Source organism: Odontesthes bonariensis, chromosome 24 (assembly GCF_027942865.1).
Source record: "Odontesthes bonariensis isolate fOdoBon6 chromosome 24, fOdoBon6.hap1, whole genome shotgun sequence".
NCBI classification, from domain to species: Eukaryota; Metazoa; Chordata; class Actinopteri; order Atheriniformes; family Atherinopsidae; genus Odontesthes; species Odontesthes bonariensis.
Genome location: NC_134529.1, coordinates 26,448,153 through 26,461,311, shown reverse-complemented (window position 1 = coordinate 26,461,311; position 13,159 = coordinate 26,448,153). Strand labels below are relative to the sequence as shown.

Genomic DNA, 13,159 nt, shown 5'->3' with positions numbered 1-13,159 from the left:
TGGAGGTGCAAGGACGGATAAGTGAGATGATTAAGTTCAACCTAAGTGCTCTGTTCATAGCTAATAACACCCAGTCCCCAGGAAATAAATACATACAGAGTTTCATAGTGGGCCACATATCATATACTTTGCTACATACTGATGAAAAGGGTTATGATTGTAAGCAAAGGTCCAGTCACTCAATGTATTTTAGCACATTAACTGCAGTCATATTGTACATATTACCATACAGGATTTAATGTGTAAAACAACAGCTCCACCAAAACTAATATATTGACAGAAGTAGGCACTGAAATGTGTCATCTCATCCTCTTAGTAATATTTGACTGATATTTTAAACGTTGTTGAAATTAACAGGTCGATGGTTTCAGCAATGATTAGGTTTCTGTCCTATATTATAGATTCAGAAAACGTAGCACATAACGTGGTGTATAATAAATAAATCCATTTAATCTGACTTACCAAATGCTGCAGATAGGATAAGTCTTCTATATTTCCATACTGGATATCACATTATTATTATTTTTTTTTACAATACTACATCATAAGATCAATATCAAAGTAATAATTAAGTCATTTGTATTAGTTTAAAAAAATACACGAATCTTCATATATTGAACATATTGAATATAACTTGTAATGCCGGATTAAAAATAAAATAACAAAACACATATGATGTTGCTTTTTTTTCCCCTGAGATACTTATGTAATTGATTATTTTTAATGTTGTGTATCTGTCTTAAATAAGATAATTTAATAAGTATTTAGATACATGTAGGAAGATATGATTTAGTACCAATTCACTTTTTACCACAACAATTTGATTCGATTTGAAGCCATTCCATTTGATTTGATGCAGCTATTAATATTTCTTTAACACTGATATTAAATGTCTTTTGTACTGAGCACAAGAAATTTCTGTAGATGTGGCATTGGTTAGTTACATTTAACTAAATATATCAGTGAAATGTAGCCTGGTTCATATTGTTACCCACATCTCTAATCAATGCACCGTGTCATCTCACTAAAGCCATTTCTCTTGACATCTCTGAAATGTTCATAAATCTTCCAAATGCAATCAATCATCTTAGTCCTAACCGAGTTAGGTGCGATTGAAAAAAAAAAGTTTCCCATATCCTTCAATTTGTGTTGTTCTTGCTAGTTCTACTGGTATCCAGGGACTCGTCATTACTGTCACCAGGTGAGGGCTCAATGTTCTACTTACTTTTGACAAATGTTCCTTTCTTCTTATAAATTCCAAACGATTTCTAGGCATGAGAACTTTTGTTTTGCATAAGAACTCTTGTTTGTGCATTGTTTTGTGTATACCTCGTAAGCAATAATTATGTGTGTCTGCACTGCTTTCGTCACTAGATCTGCATCTGGAAGGCAGGCCAGCTGATGGGCTCTTTAAGTAGTTTGAAGACTCCACTTACTTAATATGTGCTTTTATAGCAATTTTCAAATTTACTTTGACATTCACTTGTAGGTTTTTCTTTGACTTTGCAAAGAATTTACAGAAAAACCTTATCTAACCAGATTTTAATAGTAGAACAATGCAATTGACTGCCTTTTAGCATATTTTCTCTGATCCACCAGGAAACTGATATTATTACATTTTAAAATCAAAATCAGCTTTAGCTTCAGCTTCATATTGGTAATCTTGTGTAGACCGTGCAGACCAAGCCCTGCTTCCGAGCAGTAAACACCGTAACAGGCGCGGCTGTCGGCAGGCGGCAGCAGGCAGTGATACGTAGGGAGAGAAAATAACGCCAAGCGATTGTGAGGTCTGACTTTTACCTGGAGAACGATTTTGTGATGCAAATGTATTACTCTTTTGAACGCATATTGTTTTGAGAAGCAAAACGCTTTATTTTTGTGGCCCCAGCTAACTAGCCGGACTACTTTTGTCAACGCCAAAACGAGGCTGGAACTCGGCTCACAGTACGCAGCAGGGGGTAAGAAAATATTCATAAATGATGTTGCTAATATGGGATGTCATACAGCTTAATGTCAAAAGAGGCGACCTATCCCTTTAAAGTTACCTTAATGAATAAAAGTGACCATCTTATCCAAAGACTTCACATAGAAAAATGTTAAGTTGATGATGATAAGTCATATCAAATTATATGTATATATCATATGATGTTCTGAGTAATGCTACTCTTCCTAAATGTACTACCACAGGAAAAACTGGAAAATGAAAAAAAGAGAGGATTGTACCTTTATGTGTTTCCATTGATAAGACCTATTAGAGGGATATATCCAGGTTCCACACACTGCAGCACCCACATGACACATGGAACAAGAATCCGGAGTGATTAATAACAACAATATTAGACATTGACAGAAAATCTGTGTGCATTATGACAGTGGAAGATTTTATCAGGACACTGGGAAGATTGTGATGCAATTTTCTTAATAGTAATGTAATATGCTGTCAGAGGAATAATGAGCTTGTTATGCATTGGGGACAGAACAATAAACATTCAATAAGTATAAAGCAATGTTATTCCTCTTCTTCCCACCTAAGCGTCATGGTGGTGCTTGTCAAAGAAATAAAGAATCATATTCTCTTAACATCACATGCATTAGCTGTGGGCCAACAAGTAAATATTACTGGCCTGAAAAAACACCTGGAATACATCAGCATGAAAAAATAGCATGTGATTGCTAGAGAAATGGTTACTTTATTCAGTTATTTGCACACACTCAGCTTCAGAGCTGGAAAACCAAACAAGGGTTTAAGTATGTGTGACCAGTGAGGCATTTTCTCATCAATATTGGTTTAGGCAACAATTTTTTAGAAAGTGGTTTCGGTTTATTATCAATAGCGTACCACAACTATATATGTTATAAACAGCACAATATAATATCTAATCCAGTTATGCCCCCATACCACTTGCCCTGTGCTCACCAGTAGAGATAGTAGAAGAAGGAGAGAACGAAGAAGGACAGCTTGCACCAGGCCTCCTTCAGGCAGAACTTGAGAGTGTCACCATTCATCACGGATGCAGGGTCGTAGAGCAGCTCCTTAGTGTCCGTTGGTGAATGGAAGTACCTGCCACAGAGGGCAAAGACCATACGCCGGGTAGTTCACCCATTCCAGACCACAGTGGAAGGGAGGTGATAGGGAGGTAGAGGAAATGAAGGGAGGAAAATGTGGAAGAAGATAGTATGGACAAAATGGCATGATGAATTTGCAGAGACAACATCATGCTGATGACATGAGTGAAACATCAGTTTATGAAAACTGAGAAAACTATCCCCTGATCGTTCAGGATAGGAGCCAAGGCATGACAGGTGTGTCAAGCTCCAGTTTTTAAAACATTTGGAAGCGAGGTGTGTGGCAAAAATGTATAGATTTGATTAAGCCTTCTTTTATCTGCCCTTACTAAAGATGACAGTGTCTACATGCTAATTACCAACCTTTGACAATATATAACATGAATTTTAAGGTCATGGGGCATATTTTTTAAATAACTATGTTATTCTTAAGGTTAAATGCTAGCACTGAAAAAAGTAATTTTGTGGAAAAGTTGCAGTTTAAAATAGCAGGAATTCAAAAGTATATTCTTCCTCTTCTTTGAGTTATTGGCGGGTTACGCTGTGCTTGCGCATACCGCCACCTACCGGTTCCAGGGAGATTCTGCTACCTACTGCTTAGATGCGGGCATATAGCCCTGTGGTTTTTAGGTACCTCAAAATTGCCCTTATATTGACGTCCCTTCCCAGCACTGTGGCCTGATCAAAGCCAGCTCCACCGTCCCCAAGCAGCTCGTCCTTCCACTGTTTCCTTTCCTCTTCATACACAGGACACTCAAACAATACGTGTTGGACTGTCTCCTCCTCCAACCTACATCCCACACACTGCCCTGATGCCACTCTTCCAAACCTACACTGAGTGCTGTTCAGTAATGTGTTGCCTATCCTCATTCTGGCGGTGACAACCTCATCTCTCCTACTGCCACCCACCTTGGCTACCTTCCCCACCTCCTTTTGAATGTTGTACATGTGTCTTCCCTTTCTCTCCCTGTCCCACACCATCTGCCACTGCTTCACTACTGCCCTTTGAATGAGTACTTTTGCTTCTCCCTGGCCTAAATGAACTGCTACGTCAGGTTCTGGCCTCTGTAAGGCTTTTTTTGCAAGGTTGTCGGCACGTTCATTTCCCCACACTCCAACATGTGCTGGGATCCATATGAAACTCACTGTGATTGCAGACCTTTCCAAGCGATATAAACCCATATACACTTCAATCAATAAGTCCATCCTACACGACCTTGATGACTGTATGCTGTTTATAACTGCAGCAGAGTCTGAGCATATCACCACCTTTCTTGGCCGTGCCTCCTCCACCCACTCTAATGCCTTAACTATTGCGGTCATTTTGGTAGCATACACTGACAGATCATCTGTCAGTCTCCACATCTGGCTGACCCCTACTCTCCTGACCACCATGGAGGCCCCTGCTCGCCCAGTCACTGGATCCTTAGAGCCGTCTGTGTAAATTTCAGTGCATGGGTGGTGTGTGTCTCTAATGTAGTTGTTGACATATCCTGCCAGATTTTCTTTTTCTGTCTCTGTCTCCTCATGTATATATTGCAGTATTGCCATATCGACTGTCGGTTGTGGAAAAACCCAAGGCGGGACTGGAGATAAAGACACCGTTGGAGCAATTGTTGTGCTCTGAAGCCCTGCTTCCTGTACCCAGGACCCTATGCTCGAGCCAAAACCCCAGCCCCGCTTTGCTGCGTATTCCCAGCATTGCTCCAGGACTGCCTGTGCAATGTGTTCCCTCCCATGGCCTCCTAGGTTTGCCCAGTAAGCCAGGGCCAGTTTCTTTCTTCTTAATGCCAGTGGCATTTCCCCTAGTTCCACCTGTAGGCTGACGACTGGGGATGTCCTTAGTGCTCCACTACACAGTCTTAGTGCCTGGGATTGAACTCTGTCTAAAATATTCAGCTGTGTCTGAGGCTGATCCATACACCATGCAACCATAATCAATTGCTGACCTTACCAGCGCATAATACATAGTCATTAGGGAGGTTCTGTCGGCCCCCCAGTCAAGTCCACTTAAGCATCTGATCACGTTTATTACTTTTTTACATTTTGTTTCAATTTTCTGAATATGGATTCTCCATGTCAGTTTCTTATCGAACCATAGTCCCAAGTATCTCACTACCTCCACCCTTTCCAGTGGCTCGCCGTACAAATACAGCTTCACGTTGGTATCCACCTTTTTGTTAGTAAAAAATTCACAGCAGGTCTTTGATATGGAAAACTTAAATCCCCAGTTTCCTGCCCATTTTTCCACCTCCATAATGGCCTGTTGGATCTTATTGACTACCAGGTTAACATTCCTCCCCCTTCTCCAAAGTGCTCCATCATCTGCATACAGTGAAACCACTATATCTGGGCTTACATTTTTAAAAAATGTCATTTATCATGATATTGAACAATACCGGGCTAATGGCAGCATTGCAGCCTTGCGGAGTTCCATTTTCCACCTTTGCAACTGATGATAGGTCTGCTCCTACTCTCACCTGTATTGTACGCCCAAATAGGAAGCTAAGTATCCAGTTGTACATGCGCCCCCCCCACTCCCAGCCTGCTTAATTGCATCATTAATCCTTCCTTCCATAACATGTCGTATGCCTTCTCGATATCGAAGAATACTGCGACTAGCACCTCTTTCATGACTAGTGCCTTCTTAATGTCTTTTTCTAGTCTTATCATTGCATCTATGGTTGACCGCCCTTTTCTGAACCCACACTGGTAGCTGGAACATGAACCCTTGCTTTCCATATAATATGCCAGCCTATTTACCAATATCCTCTCCATTAGTTTGCACAGGTTTGATGTAAGGGCGATCGGTCTATAATTAGATGCCTTTGATGGGTCCTTCCCTGGCTTTGCAATTGGTATCACCAATGCATGCTTCCATGTTGCTGGGACCCTTCCCTCTTCTCACACTCTGTTATACACCTCTACCACCTTTTTTAACACTACATCAGACACGTTTTAACATGACGTAGCATACTCCGTCCTGCCCTGGTGACGTCTGGGCCGTACTAGCCAAAGCACTTTTGAGCTCAAACAGGGTTATCTCTGCATCCAAAGGGCTCTCAAACTCTGTTCTTTTCCTGCATACATCTCCCCACTGCCTCATCAGTGTCTGACGATGTGTTGCCCACTCAGCACCCAGGTTGGTGGAGCTATGTGCCTTCACAAATGCGTTCTTCAGCATTTCTGCCTTTTCTTTGGTGGAGCTGGCCACCCTGTCCCCCTCTACTAGAATTGCCATTTTCTTTGATTTAGCTACCCCCATCATTTTCTTGATCATGCCCCATACCTCTTGTACTTGTACCTCTTCCCCTATTTGGGAGCAGTAATTTCTCCAGCATTTCTTTTTTGCCACCTTGATGACCTTCCTCGCTACTGCCCTTGTTCTTTGAAATTCTAGAACTTTCTCAGGAGTAAGTGTCCTCCGCAGCACCCTGAATGCTCTGTTTCTTATTTGTATGGCTTCGTAGCATTCTTGTGTCCACCACGGCACTACTTTCTTCTTTTGTTTCCCTGTAGTCTTTGGTACAGTGGCTGCTGTGGCCAACGATAACATATCTGCCAACATTCTTACTGCCTCGTCCACATTTCCTCCCACTGTGATATTGCCTACCTGGGCCTCACAGAGTTGGTTAAATTTATCCCAATCTGCCTTCTCCCAGCCCCACCTCCCTGAGTACCAGTTATCCTCCTTACCGACATCCATTCCTATTCTGCACATTACAGGAAAATGGTCGCTCCTTATTGTGGAGTCGCTTATTATATCCCATTCACATGCCCCAGCTATTGAGCTTGACACACAGGTGAGGTCTAATGCTGTCAGTGCTCCTGTCCTGCTATTTATCCTTGTGCCCCGCCCATCATTCAAACATACTAGTGTTTGGCTATCCAGGAATTCTTCAACTACTTCCCCATTCTTGTTAGTGATATCACATCCCCACAGTGTATTATGTGCGTTGAAGTCCCCACACCACACCACCTTTTCCCTTCCCATTTGGACTATTCCTTCCAGTAGCTCCACAGATAGCTCGTTACATGGGTTGTAGTAGTTCATTACTACAATATTCGTTCCCCCTGTCCACCCAACCTCTACAGCCACACACTCACTTTCACCATTCACTTGCAGTTCCTTGTATACCAGCCCTTCTCCTATAAACGTGCAACACCCACCTCCATGCCCTTCTTGTCTATCTTTCCGTACTGACGTGTACCCTGGAATATTGAACTGCAATTTCGATGCCAGCCAAGTCTCTTGTATACATAGGAGGTCAGGCAGTACCGGCAGTTCGTAAATAAACTTTTTAAACTCCTGGCCATTGGCCACTAAACTTCTTGCGTTCCACTGTAATATTGTAAGTGGTTTTACTGTCATTCCACTAACTGTGATGATTGCATATTGCCCTCCTGCAGTAATTTTGTCACCTGTTCTATGGTCACATCTGCCATGTCTAAGTGGGTCTTTGCTGCTGTTACTATCACTTTGATGCGTTCGGTGCGACTCTCTTTTTTGGTTACACAGTTAATCACATATGCCAGGAAAGCTAGGAATTGTGTCTTATCTGCAATCATTGCATTTGGCCCCACCTGACATCTGTGAGCCTGGGTTGGGTGCCCCTCAACCCCTGGTGCCCTATTCTGGCTTTCTGTCATTCCCACTGCTGTTACCGGCATGTGCACTTTCTTAACTTGTCGTACTGCCTCTGCGTATGATACACCTTTATTCACCTTAACTTTCTGTACCTCCTGTTCCTGTTGTTAAACTGCACATCCCCTGTATGCCACACTATGCCCACCTCCACAGTTACAACACTTGGGTGCCACTCCTTCTCCACATTTCCCATACTCATGGTCCCCCCCACAACGACAACATCTCCTCTTCCATTTGCATACCGCAGCCACATGTCCCAGTCTCTGACACTTAAAACACCTTAATGGGTCAGGAACGTACTGCCTGACTGGGTAACTTACATATCCTATCTTGACTCTCTGAGGCAGCTGTGGGTCGCTAAAACTTAGCAGTATTGTTGTTGATGGTACTTTCTTCCCCTCTCTCGTGTTGTTAAATCGAGTTACTTTCTCTAGTGTGCCGCCTTCCATGCATGACTTCATCATCTCCTCTGTGATGGATAGAGGAACTCCGGTAATGACCCCTCTCATTCCAGTACGTGATCCTAGCTGTGAGCATTCCACTTCTTCCTTCCCTAGTTGTGTCAATCGCAAGGCTTTCTCCTGTTGTTCCTTAGTTTTACAAAACACCAAAACCTTATCTGTCCCTACGTAGCTTGCCGATGCTATATCCCCAATAGCATCCTTCAGCACCTTCGTAAGTCTCATAGGGTTGGAAATGTCATGCTTACTGATATCACCCTTGAACTTAATCAACACTTTAATCTCTTCTCCCTCAATCTTCCTCCCTTTGCTTATGGGGCTCCCACCTCCTCTTTCCATCCTCCTTTTCCTCCCATCACCTGCTCGTTCGGTCCCTTCACTGTTCCAAAAACTCATCCCACTAGCACCCTGAGATTCAGCTCTTACCTCCTCTCCTTCATCGTTGTCAGAGCCGTCCTCCATAGTGAACCAAAGTGGGCAAAAGAATGAAATAAAGCAGGAGTGCAGGCCAGCCAACGGCCGTCGGACCTACACCCCCGCTCTACCAAAACAACTCAAAGAAACTTATAAAGAAACCGAAAACTTGCCCACTCGTATTCCACTTGGATGTTGGCTACCGCTTCCGGCTATAAGCTCTGCTACCTGTGTCAGTCTCTCACTGATTCAAACTGCAGGAGAATCTCGCACCAGGAACCGCCTGCCTGCTTCTCTCACCAACCGCCTGCCTTCAAAAGTATATGATTCTTTTTAACCTGTGCATACCTATCTTTGTTTTGCTTGTAATCAAATTTGACTAAAGGCAATGCTAAATAGCAACCTATTAACAATAAAAACTGTCACTGGCAGCAGACATTAACTCAGGAAAACTCACATTTACCAGCTTAAAATTAAATACCAGATTTATCATATATTGTTTTACAAATTGCTGATGGTACTATAGTTGTATTTGCTTATAGTTGTAAAAATACTTTCTGATCAAGTAGGGAAAAAGGAGGAAAGGGTTAGTAAAAGGTCAACAAAGGAAATCTCCAAGTTGGACGTGTCACGCCATGGACTCATGATTTTAGTTTTAGGTTACGTTTCTGTGTTTCTTAGTCCATGTTTAGTTTTTAGTTTTGCCATGCCTCAGTTTCCCTGCACTCTGTTTAAGTTTTATGTTTTAGTTATCATGTTTTAGGTCACGTTTTGATTTTCAGTTCATGTCTTAGTTTCCCATCCATCCATCCATCCATCCATCCATCCATTATCTTCCGCTGGTCCGGGGATCGGGTCGCGGGGGCAGCAGCTTGAGGAAAGAGACCCAGACGTCCCTGTCCCCGGCCACTTCCTCCAGCTCTTCTGGGGGGACCCCGAGGCGTTCCCAGGCCAGCCGAGAAACATAGTCTCTCCAACGTGTCCTGGGTCTTCCCCGGGGCCTCCTCCCAGTGGGACGGGCCCGGAACACCTCACCGGGGAGGCGTCCAGGAGGCATCCTAACCAGATGCCCGAGCCACCTCATCTGACTCCTCTCGATGCGGAGGAGCAGCGGTTCTACTCCGAGCCCCTCCCGGATGACCGAGCTTCTCACCCTATCTCTAAGGGAGAGCCAGACACCCTGCGGAGGAAACTCATTTCGGCCGCTTGTATTCGCGATCTCGTTCTTCTTAGTTTCCCATGCTTGTTAATTAGTTAATTCCCCATACCTGCCTGTCATTGTCTCCAATCACTCCCACCCCTCTATTTAGTCTCCTGTCTCCCCTGTTTTGTCACCGGATCTTTGCTTTACACTGCCCTGTTTGCCATCCATGCTACGATAACTGTTTGTTCCATGTTCCTCGTCATTTCCCAAGTTAAGTATTTATTTTATTTATTCCATGCCCAGTCTTTTGTTTGCCTTTTCTAAGTTAAGTTTTTTGAATCCGGCGTTGCCGCGCTTTTTGTTTTTCATTGTTTTTTGCTTCCCTTCCCATCCTCACCAATATTGACAGAATGTATCTTTTGGTGGAGGACTTTCAAAACTTAACAAGATAAACCAAAGTTATTTCAATATTTTGTATATTTTCCACCTAGGTTTTTTATGTAGTTCTATAAATCAGTGCTGGGGTTTTATACTTTGAATCCACCTGCCTCAGTAAAATACCTAAATCTAATCCATCTCACAATTAGCATGTCTTACGGTTGCGCTTTAGCAAATTCAGTACTTGTAAACACAAACAGCCCTCTTTCTAAAAGCTGTGTAAAATAAAGATCTGCACTATCACCAGAACACAAAAGTTCATTAATGACTGAGCAAAGGATGGGGAATTTATATTCCAGTTTATGTTTATAAATGGTAAGTTATGAGAAATAAAAAAGGGAGTTGCTGCCACTACCTGTTGTTTAGAAAGATATATATTTTTTTGTATTGATACACAATTATCTCTTTGATGGTTTTACTGGGTGATGTTTGCTTTCAACAGAGCCCCAGAGCTGATACAAATTAACAGGATAATGTAAGTAGACTGGCGTTTATAAATTAAGTTGCATTAAGGTGGTTGGCTTCTGGTCACTTCCAGCTTCCAGTTGTGGTTTTTCAGGATTTACAGGTCATGCCACCATATGCATGATGTCTGTTATAACCCACACTTTTAGATGATTGATGCATGATTGTACTGTATGTTAATCAATGTACATTGGATGTATTGAGAAATAGTTATATGTTAATACATCATAACAAAATGACAGTGTACATACTTAAATTCTCGTGAGTATGTTGTCTCATGCATAAATGAAACATTCTACAAAGCACTTGAATTCTGTAATGGGTCACTTAATGTAAATCCCATGTATCTGTAAGGGATGAGGGATACATGTACAAAAGACTTACAAATAGGTAAAAGATGGAAGCTTATTGTTGAAAATCTACTACAAACTTCTACAAAAATCTACTTAATTACTACATAACATCATAATTAATCAGCATTGTTTTCGGAGCAAAAATTACATTTAAAAATAGATGAGAAAATGGTCATTTGACATACACCTCTTGTTTTTTTCATAAACATGCAGTCTAAAAATGCTAACTGTGAAAAAAACACACACACATAAAAACACTTTTAGAAAGATTCAGCTGTATATCAAAGCAATCTATCTAATGTTGTATACTGAAGTTGTATACCACTTTGGTAAAAAAAAAAAAAAAGCATCCTTTGCAGTCATATAAAGAAAGAAAGGAAATAGAAAAATCTTTCTTCGAGTTCTATGCAGATTTATGGACAAAGTTTGGTTGACATTAATGTACCTGCAAATCCGGGATGCAGGGATGCAAATTTTGTTACAAAATATTACAATAAAAGTGTTTCATTGTAACTCACTCCCTTTAATTGAATATTATAATTTAAATTTCCACCGAAAGACGAAGCTTCTCAGTGTAAAGCCTAGGCCTCTATAGATGAGTTTTTTTTAAACACAACATTTAGAAATTTAACATAAAGTCCCTAACCCTACCACTAGAGACAAGTAAAGGCTTCATTTGCTTAATCCTTTAATTCAAAATTACATTAGTTATTCAATTCAAAAGCTGTTATGATATAACCTCAATGAGCACTGGTTCACATGAGCAAATTGCTCAAAATTAGCAGCTATAGTGGGAAGTTGCCTTGCGGAATGTTCAATCTGGTCTCGACTTAAAGGACCTTTCCCAGCAGCATTTGTAAACTTTGATGAATACCACGTGGAAACACAAACGTGTAAAGCCAGCTACCATTCCCCTCTTGATCTCCTCTGTAATCCCTTATCACAATTACATTTCTCAACCTTTTACGCCTGCCTCCTTCTGTTCCTTCCCTCATATTACACGCTCCACTCTCCATATTTTTTCCCCTCTCATCTCTCAGCAGCTGCATCTGTAGCCAGTGGGAATTGAGTGCAGTCTGTAGTCAATCAGACAGAAATATGTTTCTCTCTACTCTTTATCTCACCAAGCTGAAAAAAATGTACATCTAACTAAAAGTCCACATCTAAGGGAGGATCAACAACAAAGACAATTGTGGATAAAAACAGAGCAGAAAAAGAAATGTTGACATTAAGTTTTCTTTTGCAATAAGGGATATTGTACAATGGAAAGAAATGGAGTCACGGTGCTTGAGTCTGCCTTTTCCCTTATATTTGTATACCTTACCAAATTTGTTGAAAAACGCTTTTCATGAGATTCTTCATCAATAGAATTGTTTCTATCAGAGAAGATTGATGGAGTCCTTCCCACTATTATCAGACCTGCGTTAATGCGCGATAAAATATTTATCCGTGTTAAATAATTAACAAGTTAACGCGATAATAACGAGTCAACTCGCCCAGCCCTACTTTTAATGTATGGAATGAATCCTTGAATATATAGAATAAAACTTGAATATATTGAATGAAACTTTGAATATATTGATTAAACCTTGAAAATTTGGAGTGAACCTTTGAATATATTGAACCAAACTTTAAACATATGGAGTGAACCTTGAATATATGAAGTGAACCTTTGATTATATAGAATGAAACTTGACTGACGTCAGACTTCACGGCAGTCCATGCGGCCATCTTGTGTATCAGTGTGTAAAAGCAAATGACAATGTGTCCCCGATCATCAAATACGGTTACATGCCGCCATTCCGACATCCCACCAATCCGACATGGGCCTCAAATTGTCGGAATGGCGACACTTAATTTTCTATCAAACGTCCCACCTTTCCGACAATTCCTTTAATAGCCTATTAAAGCCTATTTCTTTAGAGGAACTCCACAACCTCGCAAACCAACTTTAATAATCTATTATTAAAATCCCCTGAAATTTCAAATATCAAAATACAGGTATTAATGTAAGTGGGGCGAGTCTGAAACATGTTAGATTAAGCAGAAATACAGTGTCAGTGACCTGTCACAGCAGCCAGCTGGAGTGGAGATCTCCACAGAGCCCATGCGTCTTTGTACGCTGGCATCATATGCAACATTAATAATTGCAATAACAATGACAGCTCAC

At 41.2% G+C, this 13,159-nt stretch overlaps 1 protein-coding gene across 2 annotated transcripts in view; it reads right to left on the bottom strand.

The window, feature by feature from the left end:
* Window positions 1–13,159, bottom strand: part of cnih3 (cornichon family AMPA receptor auxiliary protein 3) — a 160,128-nt gene that overhangs the window by 6,660 nt on the left and 140,309 nt on the right. The window contains exons 5-6 of one of the 2 annotated variants that reach the window (XM_075458666.1): window positions 2,918–3,061; window positions 2,224–2,279 (exon numbers count right to left, since the gene is read on the bottom strand). In XM_075458666.1, the coding sequence (XP_075314781.1) occupies window positions 2,252–2,279; window positions 2,918–3,061 (172 nt within the window). In that variant the 3' untranslated portion in view covers window positions 2,224–2,251. The remainder of the gene's footprint in view (window positions 1–2,223; window positions 2,280–2,917; window positions 3,062–13,159) is intronic. The other variant, XM_075458665.1, reaches the window with a different exon arrangement.